This window comes from Leptodactylus fuscus, chromosome 2, assembly GCF_031893055.1.
Source record: "Leptodactylus fuscus isolate aLepFus1 chromosome 2, aLepFus1.hap2, whole genome shotgun sequence".
Lineage (NCBI taxonomy): Eukaryota > Metazoa > Chordata > Amphibia > Anura > Leptodactylidae > Leptodactylus > Leptodactylus fuscus.
In genome coordinates this window covers 108,155,396-108,179,987 of record NC_134266.1, presented here as the reverse complement: position 1 = coordinate 108,179,987, position 24,592 = coordinate 108,155,396, and the positions used below count along the sequence as shown (strand labels likewise).

The following is a 24,592-nucleotide window of genomic DNA, read 5'->3' as shown; positions in this document are numbered from 1 at the left end:
TGATGCACAATAAAAGAAAACTTCCAAATAAAATTAATGATGTGTAAAACAGACAAAGGTTATGATGGTACAACAGAAACTATGGTCAATAAAAGTCAGAGCATGCATGTGAATTTGGAAGAATAACATGGTCACAATTGAATCAGTTAACCAGTACTTTGGAAGAACACAATGAACATAGACTGTTGTACTCTACGCAATAAAAGAAAGGAATAATAGGAACTAGGTGGACTCATTTTAAGTCATGTTACTAAACACATCTGTCATACTTTCAATTGTAATGTGATTTATTAAGGGAAAAAAAATTATCCAAACAAATTTGTCCCTATGTGAAAAAGTCCTTGTCCCCTAAACCTAATAACTGGTTGGAACTAGGCCAACGAAGATAATTATTACTATAAATTAATAAATACATGATACATTCTTCAGTCAATCTGCTTCCTTGAAGAGGACTTTTCATGTCCTCTAACATTGGCAGAGTAATATATCACTGAATTTAGTACACTTTGCATAGATATTGGTGCCTTTAGTTTTGGCTTCCAATATCACAGCTCAGAATCATCACTGGACAGTGAGGAACACCCACTGACAGTACTCTTTTATAACTTTGTACTGCCTGGAGGGGAGTTTCTCAGCACCCAGTGATGGTGCTGACCTATGTGGTCAAGCCCTCTGACAGTGACAGTTCCTGAAACGAAAGGCACCAATATCTTTGCAACCGAGGCAGATACTGCAAAGCTGACAGTGTGCTGAATTCAGATTGGGGTGGGGTTGGGTTGAATATACTACGTCCCTATTGACAGCCCCGTGGCTTGAACTGATTGGTAGAGCGACGCTGGGTACTTGGCCTCTCTTATTTGTCCATACCCTCTACGTATGGGATAGGTGGGTTCAGCCATTTGAGATTTTGGTTGGTCGATGACTCTCCTTTTTCGTTACCCGGCATTCCCACCTGCTCTCTCTGCTTAGATTTTTTTCTATCTGGAATAGCAAAATTATGCCACGTTTAAAGGAGATGTTACTTGATGGGCAGTTCCCAATGGCAGCCCTTTTGGGGGGAGAATGAGAGTGATTAGGGTTTGCTACCTAAATTTGGTAATGCCATGATCGCACTGACCCACAGAAAATAGGTAACATGTCATTATTACCACATAGTGAATGCCATGCCATAAAAATGAAATGAAAATTGAAATCGGTACAAACGCATTTTTTTCCAGCTCATTCTGAATTTTTTTCCAGTTTTCAGTTCAGGACACTGTCAGCTTTTCCGATATGAGCCATGTTGCTGGAGATATCAGTGCTGATAATTTCGGCCGCCAACTGTCCGCACTGTCAGAAAGGCAGGCCTTACAACTCAGGCCCATTCTTCTGACAGTGGGGAGATATTAACGTGCTGAAATTAATGGCATTGATATCTCCAGCAGTAACAAAAAAATAAAGAAATAAAATAAAAAAAATCACTGTAACAGGTCTTAAAAAGCAGTTGTTATTGTTTGTGTGCTGAGAACTATACAGTTTTATTATATAATTCCTCTATCAATTTCTCACAGTCTTCTAGATATCTTGCTTGCTGTTATTCCTTGTTTACTTTCAATGGATAAAAATTAGTCCTTGGTCATGTGATGGACACACAGAATTGTAAAAAGCTGTGCAACTGTGTGTTCTTCACATGAACATGGAATGTTCATCACATAGCTATTGATTGATTGATTGATTGATTGATTGATTGATTGAAAAAAAGCAGAAATCTAAAATACAAAGGAATTGATATGGAATGTGCATTGGAAAAACTGTGTAACTTTTTAGAAACCATTTGATAAATCTACTGAAAATGGACAACTCATTTAACAGCTCTCTGTTTGAAAAAAAAAATTAAAACACAAAAAACCAAAATAAATAAACAATCAATAATAAATAAATAATCTAAATTGTGTTGAAATTGATTGTCAAGTAAAGTTTTCTATTTGTCAGTAAAAAACAACTATCAAAACTCTCTGAACCAAATCTCTAGTCATGGAAGACTGCTTTTAGCACTTGGTTGTTCATTTAACATCTCACCTTTGCACCAGTTGCACAATGCTCTGTGTGTTCATGAAGAAAACCTCACGTTCAGATTTACGGTTCAGTGTAGCTGCGTGACTGTCTAATATATTTGCAATCTGTGAAAAAAAAAAAAAAAAAAATGAATATATTTCTAGTTTTAAAGAACATGCATTAAAACACAAAATAATTTGCAAAAGGGAAAAATGGCATTGTCATACCAAAACAGGACACTCAAAACATACCAATTAATTATTATTATTAATCATTATTATTTATTTAAATAGCACCATTAATTCCATAGTGCTGTACATTTGAGCGCTTACATGCGGTACACAAAATATACAAACAAATATAATACTAGCAATGACCGACTGGCACAGTCTATGAAGGAAGAGGGATAGAGACAGAAGTTGAGGGGTGAGACCGTTCAGATGGTGGTGCAGTGACAGTGTTGGAGGCTGTAGCCCTTCCTGAATAGGTGAGTTTTCAGGGCCTTCTTGAAGCCTGTAATTGTGGGGGTTAGTCTTATGTGTCTTGGTAAGTAGTTCCATAGTGTGGGGGATGCACAAGAGAAATCTTGGAGGCGGTTGTGTGACGAGCGGATGAGAGCAGAGCGGAGTAGTTTTTCACAGAAACAGCAGAGTTTCTGTAGGTATAATTGACATGCTGCAACATTTTTTTACAATCGTAGCCTTTCTGTTGCTATTTTTTTCTGCAATGTATGGCAAGAATCCATTCCTCTTTGCAAGTACTGTAAAGTGCTGTGTTTTTGCAAAATGGTTCCCCAACCTTGTGGAAACGCAGCTTTTTTTGTTGCTGATTTTGCTACGTTTTTTGAACCAAAGCTAAGAATGACTACAAAAGGAATGATAAATAAATAGGAACCTCTTATACTTCTACCTTCTTCTCTATCCACTCCAGACTTTGGCTCAAAAAACCGCAGCAAAATCTGCAACAAAAAATATTGCGTTTCCGCAACGTGGGGTCTTAGCCTTAATGACATTTTTTTGAGGCAAACACAGGGGTGGATCCAAAAATGAAGTATAAGTGCAAAGGGAAGACCAACAATTCTCCTTTCTTCTGAATTCAATTGCGCAAGGCTCTGTTCATATGAATAATGTTAACAGCCATCACATGGCAGCATTAAAATCAATTGATGTGAATATAGTTATTCAAATGACAGATTTTTGATGATCTGCTTTTGCTCATTTTTACAGATCCCCCAGTAGCCTCACATCGAATCACATATAAGGCTTGGTTCACATCTGCACCCAGTCTCCCTACGTTCCCCTCTCTGCATGAAAAATGCAGCGCTTTTCTCAACGCATTTTTTGCCCTTTTTGGGCGGAAACCATGTGGATCCTCATTATAGTCCATGGTCCGCAGGTTTCCTAAGGAAATCACTTTTTTATTTAAATTAGGTTTTCAGAGGTCAGATATGAACCTAGCCTTAATGATACACAAAAATGGGGAAGGCACAGATGTAAAATGTTTTGCACTTCATTCTGAATAGAGCATGAAACTGAAAAAAAAAACTGCACAAAAACATTATGATGGAAATCAACCATTATATAGCCCTGCCTAGTTTTGGAAACACGCAGTGCATGAATGATATATTCAGATATCATGTGTCCAGGCCACAGTTTACTTTTTAAGTAGTGGCTGTGCTAAACTGGTCAAAAAAGACTAAGACCATATTCACATAACTGTGAAAAATGGACGTCACATGGCCGTTTTAAGAGCAAATTTAATGTGACTATTCACATGTCCTTTTCATAGGCTGACAGTATTTCACGTTCATTAAAAAACTGATTTGCTGTATCCTTGTCTGTTTTAACAGCCACCTAGCCCCAATATAAATCAGCATACCAGTTTTTTTTTAACTGATGTAAAAAGAATTGACGTCTGTGTTATGTTTGTTAAAGGGAGCCTGTTAGTAGGAAAATTGGTATCAGACTAATGACAGTACCTTCTATACTTTCCAACGTTTCTTATCCTGAAATGCCACTCCATTTTTATGAAAATTAGTTGAAAAAGGCTCTAAGGGAATTTCTTCTCCTGCTGTGGCTTCACTGTCTGCTCCCCCAGTTGCTTGAGTGACATCTCCCACTTTGTCATCAGTTAGCCCTACCAGGAGAAGAAACACCCCTAAAGGCCTTTTCAGCTAACCTGAATAAATATAAAAATTGGATTTTTCTACTCACCGCAAAATCCTTTTCTTGTATTCATTGGGGGGTATCACACCATAGGTATAAACCTGGCCACTATGAGGCTAACTCTAGGAGTAGACTAGACTATACCCTCTCCGTGGTCATTGTGCTAGCCAGTTTGTACCGCAGCAGTAGGAGAAACCCACAAATAAACAAAAAAGAGCACAAATAAACAAAGGGCACAGAAAAAAAGTGTGGACAGACACCCAGATGGCAGCCTTTCAAGACCCGGGCGGTGGAGGTCTGATGTCAAACAGCCCAGAAGGCCCCAACGGCCCCACACAGAGAGGCAGCGACCTGTCCTTGAGTTGATAAGCTTATGTGATAGCCAACCGAATCCACCAGGAGATGGAAGCCTGGGAAGCAGCCAGGCCTCAGGAAGAACGAACAAGGCGTCCGAATGATGGAAAGAGACAATGAGAGACAAATGACCCCGATTACGCTGTACAAGAGAAAGACTTGAGTCAGGTTGTGTCTGCCTCATACGGATACTAGGTTAAAACTGGTTAGCACAGTGTCTGTGTAGAGGGTATAGCCTGTAGGTGGGGCCAAAATCTTTTTCTTCACTTACTAATCTTTACATTTACTTAAATCTTCTACCTAAGTGTCAGCCTCCTACTGGTCTATACCCATGTTGCTGTGTCACCCAAAGAAATAAGTGAGAAATGCTGATTTTCATGAAAATGGAGCTGCAGTACAGAATAAGACAGACATCTTTGGAAAGTGTAAAAACATCCCTACAATGTACTGTCATTAGTTTGATAATGAGTTTCCCACTGATAAACTCTCTTTAAAAATGGATTAGTTGGTAGGTTAAAAAAAAAAGTAATGAAGTGCATGTGTTTGTCTCACTGACAGTTAAATACAGGTAAAATAGATGACACTCAGCGTTAAAAATGGAACGGATGCAAACCAGACATTTAAAAAAATGGCCATCCGTCCATCAATCCGTATGAAATAACCATTAGATCTGTTAAAATTTCTGTGTTCTCCGAGTAAGGTCTTATACTAAGAATAATAATGTAATTCTGCTTTAATCACCAAATTATCTGAATAATACTTAAAATAGCTGATATTGCAATCTTCTACACGGAAACAGTACCTGTTGGCTTGGAAACTGGCACAACACAGAGGTAATATTACTGGCATACTGAGCCATCTCTTTTTTTATCGCTTTTTCCACATTTGGTGGAATACGCCCTGACACACTTGTCATGATGTCCTGCAGTTCAAGCAGAGGAAGTGATGGGTCCCTGAGGGTCTTCATTAGTCTTTCCACACAGTCTTTTACCTGTCAAGAAAAAAGGTCAGTCACATTTTGACATAACACTGAAATTCAAAGTGAAAAAGACTTGCACTTTTGTACAAAGCAAGTCTGATGTGATGTAGTTACTCTTGGAAGTTTGTATGTCCTAAAATTAGAACTCTATATTCTATATCTGCATTCAAAAGGCAGCACTAGATATACCGCTTCATCCTAAGGCTGTATTACAACAACGGGCTCATGTGCAAGCAGGAAGTCCTTTTTCTGTACAGAAGTTTTAAAGTGCACCTGTTGTTTCATTGGATTTTTCAATATATGCTGCTATGTGTGTGCAGATGAGGAGTAACATGATTCAGGTCATTATAAGACTTTATGCCTCTGCATGCTGTATGTGTAGCGTTCATTTCTCTCTGAACTGATGGGTGAATCTGTCATCCACTGCACACATTAATGAGGACCTTTCAGGTTTTTGAGGACCAGCGGTTTTATATACCGCTAGAAAGCCAACAGTGCGCTTTCCCGTTATGTGCCCCTGGTGAAGCGCTATCGGTACCATAAATGTAGGTCTTCACTGTCAGAAGGGTGTTTCAGACAGTCTGTGAGGAACGCCCCTCCTGACAGTAGAGTTCATAGTGCTGTACTGTCAGAGGGGGCATTCCATACTGCCCAGCACCCAGGAACCCCCCCTCTGACAGTATAGTGCTATGGACAGACTGTCAGGAGGGGCATTCCTTACAGATTGTCATAAATGCCCTTCTGACATTGAAGAGCTACAGTAACAGCACCTTTAGCTCTTCCCCAGGGGCACATAACGGGAAAGCCGATTGTCAACCGTCGGCATTCTAGCCGTATATAAAACCGCAGGTGCCCAAGGACATGAAAGGTCTTCTTTAAGTACAAGAGAATCTGCTCTATAACTGTCTCTCTCACTAAGAAACACGACCAGAACTATGCATGACATCTATAAAGAAGTCATGATATATATTGATGTGAGGGAAGCACTTTAGTTGTTTATATTTAGATCTAAGCTTAGCTTTCTTCTCTATCTCCTACACTTCCTGCATACTCCTCCCCTACGTAGACTTCTATAGGCATGAGCAGGTCTGGAGTCAGTCAGAAAATGGGAATAAGGGGGCATTCACACTACCGTTAGTAGCGTCCAATGCTAGCATATGTTACAAGATGTTAAAAAGAGACACTAATAGATCTGTCATAAATCAATTAAAAATTCCATTTGAACCCTACAAATTGTACAGTGCTGTAGAATATGTTGGCGCTATATAAATAAAATTATTATTATTATTATTATTATTATTATTATTATTATTATTAATAACCCCTTCCCGACATCCGCCATAGTAGTATGACATATACAGTAGACAACCAGCGGTAATGTCCCCGGTCGGTGCCCGCCCAAAGCTGACCGAGGCGCCATTTTCCCCGTGGCGTGTGGGCGCCGGCATTTTCTTAGTGATCGCCGGCACCCGGAGTAAACTCCAGGGCCAGCGTCACGTTGCTATGACAGCCGGGAGCCTTGCGAAGGCTCCCCAGCCTGTCATTCTATTGCTTTTATTGCAGGCTATGCTAGATAGCCTGCAATAGAAGCACTGGTATTTTGCAAAGCATTGCATTGCAAAGCATTAGCATTGTAATGCATTGCATTAGTGATCATTAAAAAAAATAAAAAATATTAAAAGTTCAAATCATCCACCTTTTCCTAGAACATATATAAAAGTACTTAAATACTGTGAAACACATACAGGTTAGGTATCCCTGTGTCCGAAATCGTCCTCTCTACAAATCTATAAAAATATTTTTCCTGTACGGTAAACGCCGTAAAACCGAAGCCCGTAAGAGTCTCAGAAATGCATTTTTTCTTCAAATCCCCCCCCCCCCATTCTGAATTTTGTTTCCAGCTTCCCAGTACATTGTACAGAATAATTAATGGTAGCATCATGAAGAACAATTTGTCCCGCAAAGATTAACACTTCATATGGCTCTGGGAGTGGAGAAATAAAAAAAGTTATCGGGTTTAGAAGGAGGGGAGTCAAAAACGAAAAACAAAGCTTGAAATATGCCATTGGCGGGAAGGGGTTAATGACATTTGATCTGTTGTCATTAGTATTCGTTTTCACCAAATCTTTCACATGTCCGATATTTTAATGGACATAATACGCAGGGTGTAGGACTTTTGCGTCCGTTTAACTTAAAGAGGACCTTTCACCACTTTTGGGCACATGCAGTGTTATATACTGCTGGAAAGCTGACAGTGCGCTGAATTCAGCGCACTGTCGGCTTTCTCGATCTGTGCCCGCTGTAAAGAGCTTACGGTGCCGGTACCGTAGTGCTCTATGGTCAGAAGGGCGTTTCTGACCATTAGCCAGAGACGTCCTTCTGCCTCGCGGCGCCTATCGCGCTGTGCTGTGGAGCCGGGAGGAACGCCCCCTCCCTCTGCTCACACAGCTCGTCCATAGACGAGCATTATCAGGAGAGGGAGGGGGCGTTCCTCCCCGCTCCACAGCACAGCGCGATAGGCGCCGCGAGGCAAAAGGACGTCTCTGGCTAATGGTCAGAAACGCCCTTCTGACCATAGAGCACTACGGTACCGGCACCGTAAGCTCTTTACACCGGGCACAGATCGGGAAAGCCGACAGTGCGCTGTTAATTCAGCGCACTGTCAGCTTTCCAGCAGTATATAACACTGCATGTGCCCAAAAGTGGTGAAAGGTCCTCTTTAACAGACTTATGATGGATGGTAAGCGTCCATTATTTTTTTAAGATTAATGCCTATGGCTAACTGAGAGTAATGGATGGTTGTCCATTATTACTAACTGTTTTTTTTCTGCCTATGCTCCTAAAGCAGAACAAAAAATAAAGAAAAAAAAACGGACAATAATGGACATTAACTGATGTGACCGTTTTTTTTTAAAATGATTCATTAAATGGATTAGTTAAAAAAAAAAACTGCCACATTAACATCAGCTTAGTGTCCATCAATGTCCTTTATGATAGGCGTACATTTTCAGAACGGACATCCAACATCCATCATTTATCAGACGATAAGCCCGACAGCCTGATAAAATATATTACAAAGTTTCATATAATCGCCCTTACCATTCATATAATCGACCTTTCATTCCTGCAGATTTTGTTGAAATGACGGTGCCTTTTTAAGAAAGACACTCCTGATTTTGGACATTATTCAGATGGTCATAATATCATTGCTGTATGAATAATGTCTAACATCAGGAATGTTTTACTTTCAACAAAATCTGCATGAATGGTGAATGGCAAGGGCACCTTGCAGATTTTGTTGAAATGCATTTTTAAGAAAGACTTTCCTGATTTTGGAAATTATTCACACAACAATATTACGACCATCTGAATCTACTGGAAACACTAATACCGGCAATAACTACGCCAACTATTGCAATAAGGATCAACTCAAACCACATTTATCTATAGAGTGGGAAATATACACCTGGAAAAAACAAAAGCTACCGAAGTGAATACTATACAGTGGCCCCAAACAGTCGTGAGGCAGCCTAAATTATTAAGGCAATCCATTACCCCAGAATGGAAGCGTACACCAGTCTGAAACTGGAGAAGATTATATGCTAGTTTTCTGGCATGAGTTATAATAAATATATGTTTTCACCCTGGCCCACCCACTTTTGGTAAAATTGACAGCAGAGGTGCAGATGGAGGAATGTGGTGCATCTTCAACGCAAGAAAACGGAATTGTGACAAAAATGGCATAGACAGGTTAGTAAATTCCCCTCGATATAAAAAAAAACATTTATTTTTTTTAAATGAAAAAAGTGAGCTACAGAAAATTTTACCCCAAGGTTTATAACCAATTTACTGCTAACAGACTCTGAATGGCAGGCAGATTCCGGATAGAATTTGGAGCCGATTTTGAGGTGAAATCAGTGCCAAATTCCTCCATATGAAGTTAAGCTAAGGCCCGGCGGTGGAAACGCATCATTGTTTTTCCTGCAACAGTTTTCAGAGTTTTCTTCTGCAGAGTTTTTGCTTCAATTCTATCTATATATAAATCGCCAGTGTTTCCATAGGTATGTGATCTGCAAAAATGTCACAGTTTTGGAAACTGCAGCTTTTCCGCTGCGGGTATTTTTCTGCAATGTGTGAATGGAATTCACTACAATGTGTGGCGTCAGTCTTACTAGCCCAAATACAACTGTGTAAAACCAGTCTATATACAAGAAATACCACATGTTGTGCTGTGATTTTTAACTATTATTCAATTTGAAAAACTATTTAGTGTTAGTTACCTTGTTGCTGAAGTAAGGTTCTGGAAGACAATATCCATTCATGACATTTACCAGGTTATCTAGAACATAGTGAAAAACCCGATGTAGCTTCTCTCCTTGCAAAGCCGTGCTGTGTATAATAGGCAAAGCACCTGTGTGAAGTTCAGCCTAAAACAGGTAACAAAGTTAGCATTTGCACACATACGTACACAATACATGTATGACATTAATCTCTCTATTGTAAGGGTACACTTACACAGTTAGGTTGGGTGCAGTTAAAACAGCATACACAAAAACTACCTGCAGTTTTGACATGTTTTTGGGCAGTATTTTCATTCTATATTTTCATTAACTGAAATATAGTATTCTGAATAAATGTTCTTCATCTGTACGCATACAGATAGCCAAGCGAATTGCACATAATCTTTCAAATAATCACTTCTCATTGTACATGAATAGATATCCAGGAATTGTGATAACTAAGTAGCATCAAACACAATGAACTGGAAGTACAGCATCTTACTATGTTTGTGGTTTGTGGCATTGTTCTTATACATTTTTACAGATTTTGAAAATCCCACTTCAAGGGCATCACCTGACAGTACTTAATGGGGGATATTCACAAAAACTGTGAAACAAAAGACCAATTACAGGGCATATTTCTTCCTCGAAGAGCAATAGAAATTATAGCTGCACTGTGATTGGTTGCTAGTTACATCAAAGAGCTTTTGTTAGGCATATTTCATAAATCTTTCAAGAACGTTTTAGGAAAGTATAAGAGGATGTACCAATAGAAGGTAACAACTAAACACTCTCTTAATAAAGGAGGCCCCCCCCAAAAAAAAAAAAAAAATCCTTTTGCAGGTTGATACTTTGTATACACAAGCACTCTTTCAGGCTTTTCTTAATGGCCTACCTGCTGAACTCTGCTGGGATCATCTAGCTGAAGTTTAGCAATCACACAACCAGGCTCAAGAACAGCCCCAGCACGCTTCACATAATGTATGCAACCTGACTCCACGGCTGTCAGGGTCATCACCATCTTCATGACCTGTAATGCAAGGAAAGATCCCTTTTACGCCTAAATATATACATTGCTAATAAACTTGGAAACATGAATAGCAGTAGAGTAAAAAAGTACATAAAGCATACTGGTTGTTTCATTTGAATTTTCAGGATAAGGTGTACTTGAAGAGTTGCAAATTGTCTGGCCATTGAATAAAATATTTTATACTATTTGATAGTTTTCTGCATTATGTATCTGTAGTTTTATTACGCTCTGAACTGGTGGATGGAGACTGCACTGCACAAAGTAAGTAGAGAAGAATCTGCCCTACAGCTGTCTCTGGCTCAGAAACAGCGCCAGGAAAATGCAGGACATCTAGATGTACTTATGCCAGGAAAGTGCTTAGGTTGGGATAAAAAGCTCCTTCTTTTCTTATCCCCCCACCTCCTCTCTCCATATAGAAATGAGACTAAAGATGGGGAACCCTCTTAAAATTTGTTTTTTGTTCGGCGGCTCATGACCCTGAATTGTATGGGATTGAACAAGTTTGGTATGAACAACACCTTAAATTGCATTAAAACATAGCGGATAACACTTCTTAGGGTAAGTTCACACGGGGTTTTTTGGATTGAAACCTGAGGCGGCCTCAGGTTCCGATCCAAAAATCGGGTAGCCGCGACTGAAAGCCAATACACTGCACCGGCATCCAGCCCCGCATTCTGCTCTGGATTAGGCCCAATGAATGGGCCTAGTCCATAGGAGGGAGTTTCTTCAGGCCGAATTGCGAGACGACTCGGTCTGAAGAATGAGCACTTCGCTTCTTTTTTTCCGGAAAAACGGCTCCTGGAAAAAAGACCTTTTGGTCAGGGTTTTGAGGCCGTAACTCAGTATGAACTTACCCTTAAGATTCCTAGGAACCTACCTATCCAATTTCTAGCTCTCTATGGAAAACACAACTGAAGTTATGTGAATGTGAAAATAACATTACTATACTCATTATTATATATTATTATACTTCTGATGTGTGGCCAAGTTTGCAGTGGAATGTACTCAGATGACACATCCAAAACCAATAATAGTGCTTTGTGTGTTTTTTCAACCTGTTACAATTTTTTTAATACCTCAATCTCAGCATAGCACTGCCCTGCAAAGACATGGCCTCCATCCTCCACCACATACTGAATAAGCTTGCCAGCAGATGGAGAGCGCAGAATAGAAGGATCGTTTTCCTTTTCAAAAACACAAGTCTTATTTCCAATAGTGATACGGTACCTATAAGAAAACAAACTTATCGGAACTTTGTGAAAAAAAAATTACTAAGAAATGTGCTATTCTGTACATTTCTCTTGCTGAAAACATCCCATTGTGTACTAAATTACCCAAAAAATATGTAGCCACACTGACAAGATAATTTTGATCGATTTTGTCGAAAAACTGTTGAAGTTCATTTCACTCTGATGACTATAACGGGAGATATTAAAGTGACAATCTACGTTCTGGCACAGGTGGCAAAGAGAAATTTCAAAAATGTTTAATTTTTTTTTTAAATCACCTCTTTGAAGTCCCCCTTTAAAAAGAGACAAACACGGATAAACAAATATGGAAAATAATGTAGTACCGGTCAATTTCTTCTTTGATATATGTTGTATAGCTACTGCCATCATAGGATAAGAGTAGACCACCATCACTCAGCCGATGCACATCTACTTCCACATAAGATTTGTTCATTATCACAACATAGGAATTTGGAGATTGACGTGTAACCTGGAATTTCCAAACAAATAAATCACAATTAGACATCGCCAATACCAAGTGAAATAAAAATGCTCAATTGAAAGTGCAATTATTCTTTTATTTTTTTCATAAACCATCCCAGGATGGTTCGCTGTTCTGCTGTCTTCTTTTACCAGAAGTTCTCTGTGGCTGCAGTGTCCTGTTTCTTAAGCCACTGATTGGCCTCAGCGGTCATGTGCGGCAGGGATATCCCCAGGATAAGACTGCATTGGGAGACACCGGAGTATCGGGGACAGACGTGTTTTTATTTATTTGTTTGTTTTATTTCACTTTCTGGCCACGGGGGACCAGGATCAACATTAGTAATAAAGAGAAGTAGGGCTGGGTAATAATCCACATCAAAATCACAATCTATTGAACATTTTATCTTGATTATAATAAATGTATGGTTATTTTAGGATACTCCTCCGATTTTTATGCCACTAAGTTTTGGATTTGGTTATTCACACATCAGCAATCCAGATTGGACAGCAACAGTTAGTGACATATCCCTCGGCCAATGGCAGTGTGCAACAGGATGGCATGAAACAAAAATAACTGATGTGAGCAAGTTCACATTGATTAATTGAGTTAGCCCTATATAATGTCATTCAAGTCCAACTTTCTTGTTATCATATTCTTAAGTGTGCAACTAGGACCAGAATCTTTTAGATAATATGTTTTATTTATATTGGCAAATACTGGCATAAACCATGTTCTGGGTGACAGGTGCTTTGTAAAGCACATACACTAAGGTATGTTTTCTCTGAAGCTACTGGGAAGAAATTTTACAGCCTCCACTTGGAAATGTATCTGAGTCTGAATGTATCCATAAAACTTACAACAACCTTCTCCATATACCTTGCTTTCTTGGTATAAGGACTCCATAACAATGAAGATGCTGGACACTGTAACTTATAGAAACTGTGGACTATGAAAATACCCAGTGAGAGTAATGGTGAATAGTATGAGTTGTTGTATATTCAGAATACGGCTATGGCTACACAGTGACATTCGTCAAGCAGCAGTAAAAGCAATTCTATTTCTGTGATGTTGTACAAAAATGCTACCTTGCTCATCTTTATGTCATATGTCAATGCTGCATGAGACATCACTAAGATCAATTGCGAGTTGTGAGTGACTACAAATGCTGTCTTTATAATCTTTTCTAAAATGTATTCTGTCCAGACAGATAGTTACTTACAATATTTAAATTTAAAAAACAAGCAGTTGCAAACGAATGCACGTCACAGCAAAGTCACATTGTCCAACATTGCGTCACATTAAAGTTGTGCTAATTTTTTTGCCTGATTTTAATGCAATTTTTAATTGAAACAACAAATATCGCATCACATTACCTTAAGCACATATTTCTTCCCCTCATAGATTAGTTCCACATCTACGGTGTTTAACAGTGTATGTGCTGGTAAGACTTGACCCCTGAAATGTAAAATAATGAAAGCTTTATATTTTAAATTTCTATACCCTTACTGAACAACTATACATATAAACTTTCATAACGAAATCCCAAAACAGAAAAATCTTTAAGATCGGGGCCTCACGTAGCATAAACATAAAGCATTTACGGTCCCTGTAGAGTGGACGGGATTCTAGAGAATATTTCCTATTTCACTATAGATATAATGGAACCAGAAACCAGATGCATTGCTGCCACAGTTTTTCCCAGCAATGCTTTTGTGCTAGCCTCAGCCTTACAGAACTCAAAGGTGAAATAAGACTTTAGGTGAAAGTCTACAAATTGAGCCAATCATAGTAGGAGATGTAAATAGGAAATTTTCTTAAAGTGTTTGCCATTAAAAATAGCACAAAAACTACTACAAAATTGTTTTAGACCAACAATAATTAAAACAATAATAATAACAGGAGAGAGGAAAACTACGACCTAAATATTGAGAGAAGTTTAAAAAGGGTGACCTGGCGCCCGTCTGGTGGAAATAATAGACTCCAGTCAGGAGCCCACCGGGCCAATTGCCCAACAGGCCAATTGCAGCTCTAACCCGGACACCGTCCCACAAAGTGGGTGGTGAAAAAATGGAAAAGATATATAGAAAAACCAGGAACTGGCAGAGCGCTAGAGGCAGCAAAATCCGTAATAGACTTGAAAAATAAAAATGACGATATGCAATATTAACCCCTTCCCGCCGATGGCACTTTTTGACTTCCTGACCAAGCTCGATTTTTCAAAACTGACATGTGTCACTTTATGTGGCAATAACTTTGGAACGCTTTAACTTACCAAAGTGATTTTAAGATTGTTTTTTCGTAACACATTGTACTTCATGTTAGTGGTAAATTTTGGTTGATATGTTTTGTGTTTAATTATGAAAAAATTGGAAATTTGGTGGAAATTTTGAAAAATATGCATTTTATAAAGTTTGAAATGATGTGCATTACATACAGATAGACCGCCAAAATTATATCATAAATCTCATGTCCCAGATCTCTGCTTTATGTCGGCATCAAACTTTAGTCACCCTTTTAATTTTTACGGACATTATAAGATTTACAAGTGAAACAACAATATTCAAAATTTTCAAGAAATTTCCAAAACCCATTTTTTAAAGGGCCTAATCCAGTTATGAAGGCGTTTTGAAAGACCCTTGTATTAAAGCCCCCCATTAATCACCCCATTTTCAAAACTGCACCCCTTAAAGGGGTTGTCCCATCACAAGGATCCTATCTATACTGCTGGTTAATGTGGATGTAAGACTTTTCCTAAATACACTGCTTCAGCAAAACTGCTTTGTTTGTCCACTATCTTACTTTATTCAATTTTTTGTGGCCACAGCCCTGACCTAGCTGCTCCTGAGTCAAATGATGTATCTGCTGCTCTCAGGGGGGAGGGAGGAGGGGCTAAGTGCAGGGAGCGAGCCTGTGTATCTAGCTAATCCTGTGTCTACACCATGTGACCTAGGTCCTGCACTCAGATAGGGGAGAGCAGCTGCTTTCATTTCTTCTGTTCTCCCAGTTATCAGGCTAGCTAATCCAGTTGTGTTCATTATGGCAGAGACAGGCAGTCTCTGTATGTAACACAGAATGGAGTTGCTGCTGCCTGTACTTCATAGTCCAATGTGGGTGGGCGGAGCTACATGTGAATTTGGGGGCGGAGCTAAACGGCAGGTTGCCTGTGAAACCCCGCCCACCAAATGATGCAAGAAACCAGGAAGAAAGAAGATTTTACAAGAGTGAAGACTGCTGAGTATGTGAGGTGGGAATACCCCTTTAAATAAGCCAAAACAACATATACCTAGTAATTTAACCCTATAAGTGCTTAACAGGAATTAATACAAAATGGAGGTGAAATTTTCAAATTTGAATTTATTTCACTAATATTTTCGTTTAGCCCTAGAATTTGCACATTCACAAGGGGTTAAAGGAGAAAACGCATCCCACAATTTGTTAGGCAAGTTCTCCCGACTACCATAGTACCCCACTTGTGGGTGTAAACTAATATATGGACGCACAGCGAGACGCAGAAGGGAAGGCGCGCCAAAGAGCTTTTAGAGGGCAGATCTGGCTGTGATCAGTTTCAGGAACCATGTTGCATTTACAAAGCCCTTGAGGAGTCAAAACAGTGGAAACCTCTAGAAAGTGACCCCATTTTGAAAACCGCACCCCTCAAAGAATTTATCAAGTGATGTAGTGAGCATTAGTAACCCCGAAGTGAATGTGTAAGCTATGCGGAGTAAATTGGGCACACCAAATCCCATTCTATTTTCCCAGTAGCTCCTATGACACGGACGGGGAAGAGGGGCATTCTGGGGGGTCAGCGCTGGTGTATTATCTCTCATAAGCTCTAAATATGGGGGGTCCCCTGAAAACGCTCGCACCGCTTACACATTTCCTTCTAGTCACAGCCACTTATGTCCTAATGATTTGGCGACTTTTGGGGTTTTTGTCTTCACATTGTACAAGGTAGATTTTTATTTTTATTTTCTGGCAATGTGGCCATATGAGGGCTTGGTGTTTGCGGTATTAGATGTACTTTTCAATGCCACCATTTTGGGGCCTGTAACTTATTGACTACATTTTATTAACTCTTTCTGGGTGGGATGTAAAAGGAAACATCAATTCTGGCATTGCTTTTTAGCATTTATTTTTTTTCCCGTGCAGCGTACAGCATAAGTAACATGTTACCTTTATTCTGTGGGTCGGTACGGTTACGGCGATACCTCATTTATATGATTTTTTAATGCGTTGCTATTTGTGCAGAATAGAATTCAATTCAGGGAAAAAAATCTATTGTTTTTGCATCGCCATCTTCTGAAAGGCATAACGTTTTTATTTTTCGCTAGACAGAGCTGGTTGAGGGCTTATTTTTTGCGGGAAGACCTCTTCTTTTTATTGGTACCATTTTGGTTTTCATCTGACCATTTGATTACTTTTTATTGAACATTTTGTAAGGGAAAGGTGGTGAATAATCATTATTTTGTGCGGTTTTCTACGTTTTTTTTTACGACATTCACCGTTCGGGTTAAATAATGTTTTAATTTTATTGTTCAGGTTATTACGGACGCGGCGATACCAAATATGTAATGTTTTTTTCTATTTTTCTTTATTTTACATAATAAAACATTTTATATGGGGAAAATGGGATTTTTGGGGCTTTATTTATTTCTATTTTATTTTAAACTTATTTAAACTTTTTTATTTTTACTTTTTTGTAACTTTTTTTTTCTGTCCCCATGGGGAATTGAAGCAGTGATCGGCTGATCACTGCTTCAATAGAGAGACGCTGCAATACACGTGTTACACGTGTATTGCAGTGTAGAGGAAGCTGTCAGCCTGTGTAGACGCACAGGCTGACAGCTTCATTTACGGCAGGATCGGCCAGGCGCGAGGACGGGGTAAGTGAAGGGGCAGACCCGGGGTCACTGATCAGACCCCGGGCTGCCCCCTACGAACACCGGCACCCCCCGAAACCGGCGCGGGGGGTGCCGATCGGCACCATATGACACTGTAACCCCGGAGGTGCCGTTGGTCATGTTGATCACCGGCATCTCAGGGGTTAACACCCGCGATCGGACCCGGTTCCGACCGCGGGTGTTACGGGGCATTGTCAGCCGTGTATTACGGCTGACACCCGCTGTGCATGGTGCGCACACAGTTTCTGTGTGCGCACCATGCATCCGCAGTAATAGTACGGCGGTTTGCGGGAAGCCCTTCCCAGCAGCGCCGTACTATTACGGCGAATGTCGGGAAGGGGTTAAGATGAATTGGTTCTGTTTTATTGCTCCAAGGACATGAACAACAGCTTAAAACGGCTACGCGTTTCGACACCGGGCGGGTGTCTTCTTCAGGCCAGGCAGGAAGTGTCCTGCAACAGCCTTAGAACCAAGTCGACCTAAATAATAAGAGTGGTAGCAGTGTTTGACATAAGAGGGGGGATGGATGGATGGATGGATGGATGGATGGATGGATGGATGGATGGATGGATGGATGGATAGATAGATAGATGTGTTGGGAAAACCTGATTATTTCAGTCAGACTTCCCAACCATAAAAACATGGGGATGCCTTGACTTTCTCCCAACTGAAGATGTCAAGGGAAAGAATGCTCGAGCATGTTAGATTTCAATATGCCTGATCCTTTTGCTCGGAAAGAGAGAAAAACCACAGTTAGAGGATATGTAACACAGTAAAGGTCATTAGATGTACCTTTCCAATGAGTGTAGGAAGTTGGAGACGCTATTTCTAAGGCTGACATCAGCCACATGTAATGCTCCGCATACAACTCCAAGCATGGTGTCAGGACGTTCAGCCTATGAAACCAATATCGATTAAGATGGTATGAGTAATGTTAGATACCAACTCTATCAATGCAAAATATTAAACAAATAAACCTCAATCTGAAGAAGAGGTATTTGAAACAAAGTAAAGAAAAGCAGTCAGTTATGCAACAGCAGATCATATAAAAGTTTCTTCATCATTTTTCTAATGAAAGGAATATTGTATTTGTAATACATATATGTAAGACGTGGTTCACATCTGCGTTTGGTATTCTGTTCTGGGAGTCCGTTTGGGGACCCGTTCAAACGGAATACCGAATGCATTAAAAAGTGGTTAGCTAAGAAACCACATGGACCCCATAGACTATAATGGGGACAATTTGTTTTCCGCACTAATCATGCAGAGAGAAAAGTACTGCTTGCATTACTTTTCGCTCCACATGATTTTTGTGGACACTGCAAGGAAAACACACGGACCCCATTATAGTCTATGGGGTCCGTATGGTTTCTTAGCTAACTGCTTTTTAATGAGTTCGGTATTCCGTTCAGGGGGTCTCCAAGTGGACTCCCCAAACATACAATCAGCATATTGAAATCCAAAAGTCCAAGCGGACTCCCTAAATGGAATACCGAACGCATATGTGAACCAGGCCTAATATGTAGGTAGTTACTAAGTATGCCAAGTATCAAGAAAGGAAATAAAGTGGTAAGTGCTGTTAAGTTAGACTGTGTCATCACTTTTTGTTCAGGTTAAATGAACATGTAGTGAAACAGCTGCAGAGTTTCTAAGATTTCCTCAAGGAAATTCTGCAGCAGTTTACCGTGGAAAAGATTTCACTAAATCTTTCAAAGTAGAGGGTTAAAATGTGATGCAAATCCACTGTTAAATACACATTCTACACATGTGGATTATGCTTTATATCCACAGTGCACTTACCGTTAAATATGAAATGTATTACCTGCACTTTTTCTGAGATCAGTCTGTCCAGCCAGCCTGTGTCAATCCTATTCTGCTGGAAACTTTCAGTCTCAAGAAGTTTTATCAAATATTCCACTGTTGTTCGGAAATCTCCACGGATGGACAATTCCTTTAGAGCTACCACCATATTACTAAAAGAAGAAAGGAGATTTTGTATTCTCATTTGAAAAGCACACAAGCCAATTAAATAGCTAGTTTTACATAAAGCCAAGTTAATATATACTTCATCCAGAAACAAGTGAAACGAGAATTACTATTGCAATCATTCTGCTGTAATACCCTATTTATTCTACTCTAATACCCTATATATGTGTATCTAAAGACATAAAATACCTTTTATTTCTAATTTTCAAAAAGAAAAATGACAATACATTCTAATAAATAATAATAGCCTCCAACTCGACGTACAGTGTCAAACCAACCAATCAATAAGGCAGTTATACAGTACACATGAAGCAAACACACATTTACCAACAAATCATGTCAAACCACACATTAATCCTGCCCCATAACCTAGAAAAAGGGAGTCCTATTTAGCAGAAGAACATATTAGAATAATTTTCTCATTACAAATGTACACTTAAGTGCACTGATCCATTTTAAGTAGTTGTGGACAAACTCTGTTTATGTTATATAAAGATTATATAAACATAAAGTTTATACATTTAACAATAAGAATTTACAAAATACCATCAAATAACTTATAAAACCACCCCAGTAGCTATCAGCTCTGAAGGGTAGTAAAAAAAATGGAGTTTTTTTTTTTTTTTTTTTTTTAAACAAACCACTCAGTCTTTCTATGCAAATATTCTATTCATACAAGATATCCACAAAAGGAGGTCTCTCACTTTCTTACTTGTATAGCGCTAACATACTCCACAGCACTTTACAAACGTTATCATTTTCTGTCTGAATCTAAGTTCCTTATAAGTGTATGACTTTGGAATGTGGAAGGAAACTGGAGTACCCACAGGAAACCCAATCAAACTGGGCAGAACATGAGGTTTATGGGTTTCCCAATTCAGTACTATTGAAGGGATTTTCCCAGCAAAGCAAGTTATCCCCTATCCATAGGGACAAACTTTCAGATCAGTCGGGGTCCAACCGTTAAGACCCCATTGATCTAGAGAACGGCGCTTGGTTATGTACAACACTACCATTGAAATAAATGGAGCAGTGCATACTGTCTGAATCTGCGCCCATTCTGAACATGAAAGCAAAGACCCCCACTGATCATCTGAGAGCTACCACTTGTCCTATGGATAAGCAATAACTCGTTTTAGCGGGAAAATCCCTTAGTATATTTTAGCTCCCAAAATACAAACCTACATATCCATGGGGACAAATGATCATGATATAACTTCAAAAACATGGCTCCTTTCTCCTTCTCAGGAAGTGACATCATGTCCATTGGTCACAAGGCCATGCTGCAGCTCAGTCTCACTGACACGGAAATGTGGCATTGCCATGTGACCAAAGGACAAGACGTCATTTCCTGGGAAGAAGAAAGCAGCCACGTCGTGCACAACACTTTTAATGAGTGGAGAAGTAAGCAGATATCCAAAACACATAACAACATTTTAATTTTCTACTGTACTGTATTCATTTATGAAAAGTTGTTTATAACTGGAAATCACTTTAACCTATCTGGAAATTGGTGGAACCATGGCCCCTATTACACCAAGTAAGGATGTCTTCAGCAAATGTATCTATATGGGAATTATGAAAACTACTGTCGGGGCATCTGTGAAACAATTATGGTATGAACCAGATGTACCTATCTAAAGATGTACCAGACTTATCATCCAGCAACAGCCACTGTGATAAATCTGGAGCTTTGTTTTTTCACTAAGAAAACATAAAAACCTCTCAATTACAGTAAAAGAAACTTACGAAATTGCTTCTTCTCTGTTTTCTCCCCAGGAGAAGCAGTGACCAAACTGAGAATCAGCAAATTCATGGAGACCTCCTGCAGCAGCAACACTGAAGTAGCCCCAGACGTTTTTGCTGCTGCGGAAATTTAGTTCTTGAACAGTTCCAGAACTTGGTTTAAAACCCTGGGAACAAATAAGAGTTTTCTTGTAAGACTAAAAAGCTGTATACCAATAACTTGAAATCAGGGAAAGAGAACAAAGGCAAAATGCTATATAAAAGTGATTAACAAACAATGCTGATTATATCACTTCAATATTATGACAATGTTATATTAGTATAATACATTTTCTTTGGCGTGTTATCTCAAAGGACAACTCCTACTTATTTAGTGTGCAACTAATTCACTGAACATACAAAATGTGGTGTCCACCTAGAACCTAATATTCACTGAAGGTAGATAGGGGGACTCTCATAAATAAAATATAAAACTTAGCTTTTATTACTAATTTAATTCAAAGGTTTTTTTGTACTGATAATAACACGAAAGAGTGGTCTTATTTTTGGTCACCTCACAATAGAGACTGTGCCAAGGAAATATATTACATGACAAGTATCTTAATGTTTTCATTCAAAGTCCAGGGTAGGAAAAAAAAAATTTCTTGTATGGTCTGTGCTCCTACAGAACGCTATTCTCTCACATAGCAATTTAAATCCTCAACCAAAGAGACATGTCATAGCATTATCCAGGGGAGTAGATATTAGGATAACTGACCACAAGATGAATAGCAGAGTACTCACTAAAGCACCTATCCTGGCCTAACGCCAAACCAACAGGAATCAGTGCCAAATGAGCACCTGACTTGGGTCAGGAATTCCTCCCCAGAGAGACGCTAGTAAAGACATAAAGCTAAATAGCCCTGTCCTCCAAATAAAGATGGGCTATCTAGTAAGAAGTCAGTTTAGAAGTATTAGTGCAAAGAAAAAAATGTGGGTGTACAAGAAGAGAATATTATGTGTAAACGCAGAAAAAGGGCTTTCTGGCAGCAAAACATTTCTGGTACCTCATCTGGGTTTTCACTTGTAATACGTGCAGCAATTACATGTCCTCTAGGGCAGGGGGCATTCAACGAGTTGTCAAAGTCAATTGGTGTGTCTCCCCAAGCTGTAACTCCATAAAGCATCCGAATATCCTTTATTCTATGAAGAGGGATTCCCATGGCAATCTGTTTTAAATGTATGAATTAAAAAACATGACTAAACAATATTAAGTATCATTTCATTGTAATGATCTCACACAGCTGGGTGACATCAATAATAGGCTAACATTTAACAGTGAAAGATATAGGCAACCCTTGTAAAATGCCCCGTTATGCTACTTTGAGTTAATAGGGAGGCCTCTCTAAATCACAATGCTCCCTCTTTTAATCAGATGGAAACCATTTAGTACCTGTAGTTGTGCTGCTGGAAGATTAACATCTGCGATCATCTCAGTGCAGGGGTGCTCTACCTGCAAACGTGGGTTAAGTTCCAGGAAGTAAAAGCTGCCATCCTGACTGTAAAGATATTCCACTGTACCTGCGCTTACATATCCGACCATCTTAGCGAGCTTCACAGCACACTGTAAAGGCAAAAAACATTGGTTACAAATACTGAGTTATACAGTTTGTAAAAAATATGGGTCAAATAACAGGATGCTTCAATATACAACACTTCCTAATATATATCCTGTTTAAATTCTGCACCATTTATCTGCTTATTTTCAAGTCATTAACCACAGATGTGACGTTTTGTTTACAAGCTCACTACCCCTCCCTGTGAGCAGTTCAGCCAGCAAACTAAATGTCCCAGCAGCACATATACCGCCCACAAACTATATGCGTAAATCAATCAAGATAGATAGATATAAATAAATATATATTACAAATGTACAAACACACTTGCAAGATTAGCCTGATGCACAAAATCGTGCAGCTTTAGGAATAGGATGCTGAGTATTACAACAACCGGACAGCCCAAAGAGAAGGCAAGGATGGTTTATTACCATGCCTGCCTTCCTGATCACTGTGAGTGCTTCCCCAAAAGTCTATTATGACCTTGTGGGAGGAGATGTACTATGTAAAAGTAAATAATTAAATAATAATACAAAAAAGAAAATAATGCTAACCACTGCCAAACTCATGTCACAGGTTTTAGCCACACCCAGAGCAATACAATAATAAGTATAAATGACCATAATAATGGGAAATGTCTTGTTTTTTTTTTTTTTTAATAACACGAAATGCAACTTAAAAAACAAAACACAATAAAGTTTGCAAAACAAGACATTTCCCCCTTCTTTTTTCTTTACATTTTCTAGGATATTAAAAATAAAGAAAAAACATGAAAGCATAAAAATAAAGCCTAAAGCCTTATTTATCAAAAAAAGGAAAAAAAAATGTGACTAACCCAAAGGTAAAAAACATTTTACTCCTCAAAAACCGCATGTACAAAAAATGTGTCCAGTCCTGAAATGGAAAAGAGTCTTTATCTGTGGTTATAAGCTACTCGCCTCCCTGGTAAACTGCTAATAAGAGAGGAACACACAATGAGGCACACATATAGTAAGATATTTCTCTCAGCAGAGCTTTATTCCCATCTGCTATATATGCTGCTCACTCCTGCTGATAAACTGTCCAAAATGTTTATAAAAGCTTCCTGCTGAAGCTTACTTCTCTGTACTTGCTTCTCACTCAATGGACCCCTCCTTCTCCTCCCCTTCCCCATAGACTTCTATGTAATATTATTTGTTAGTGAGCTAACCTGTCCTCATAGTGATGAAGAGCAGACGACCATAGTTTATTTCAATATACTATCCATAATTATGGGTCTTCAATTATAGATTATATAAGGGCCCATTCACACATCTGTAATTTTTGTGGCTGTTTGTCCAGGCCTTAGAAAAGAGCCACAAAGTATGGAGCAGGTCCTATACCAGTCCATTTTTACGATTCTGCCCATTCATTCAAGTAAATCATAGATGGCGCACGGATCCACGTAACATCTGTTCCATTTTCACTGACGCTACACTGGGGCCTTAACACAATATATTACAAAGTTTCTTATATTCATCTAAACCAGGGGTCTCAAACTCAATTTACACAGGGGCCGCTGGAGGTAGAGTCTGGGTGAGGCTGGGCCGCATCAGGTTTTCCACAAGCTATGCTCGCCGCAGCAAATTTAGCTCCGCCCAATTTTATGATGACTCCACCCATTCTTATTCATTTTTCATGTGCCCCCACACAGTATAATCCTCCTACAGTCACCTGTACACTATATGTCCCCACATTATAATGTTCCCTTCCAACTGCCCCACAGTATTAGGTCCCTCTCCTGGTGCCCCAGTTTAAACTCAGGGAAACTAGAGGGGACATGAAACTGGG

At 39.2% G+C, this 24,592-nt stretch overlaps 1 protein-coding gene across 1 annotated transcript in view; it reads right to left on the bottom strand.

Annotated features, from left to right (window-relative positions):
- ACACA (acetyl-CoA carboxylase alpha) overlaps nucleotides 1-24,592 on the bottom strand; it is a 290,659-nt gene that overhangs the window by 236,495 nt on the left and 29,572 nt on the right. Inside the window, exons 11-22 of the mRNA XM_075264375.1 lie at nucleotides 22,621-22,791; nucleotides 22,235-22,396; nucleotides 21,192-21,355; nucleotides 19,279-19,429; nucleotides 18,249-18,352; nucleotides 13,929-14,010; nucleotides 12,416-12,561; nucleotides 11,919-12,069; nucleotides 10,708-10,842; nucleotides 9,813-9,959; nucleotides 5,356-5,544; nucleotides 2,059-2,159 (exon numbers count right to left, since the gene is read on the bottom strand). Coding sequence (XP_075120476.1) covers nucleotides 2,059-2,159; nucleotides 5,356-5,544; nucleotides 9,813-9,959; nucleotides 10,708-10,842; nucleotides 11,919-12,069; nucleotides 12,416-12,561; nucleotides 13,929-14,010; nucleotides 18,249-18,352; nucleotides 19,279-19,429; nucleotides 21,192-21,355; nucleotides 22,235-22,396; nucleotides 22,621-22,791 — 1,703 coding nt within the window. The remainder of the gene's footprint in view (nucleotides 1-2,058; nucleotides 2,160-5,355; nucleotides 5,545-9,812; nucleotides 9,960-10,707; nucleotides 10,843-11,918; nucleotides 12,070-12,415; nucleotides 12,562-13,928; nucleotides 14,011-18,248; nucleotides 18,353-19,278; nucleotides 19,430-21,191; nucleotides 21,356-22,234; nucleotides 22,397-22,620; nucleotides 22,792-24,592) is intronic.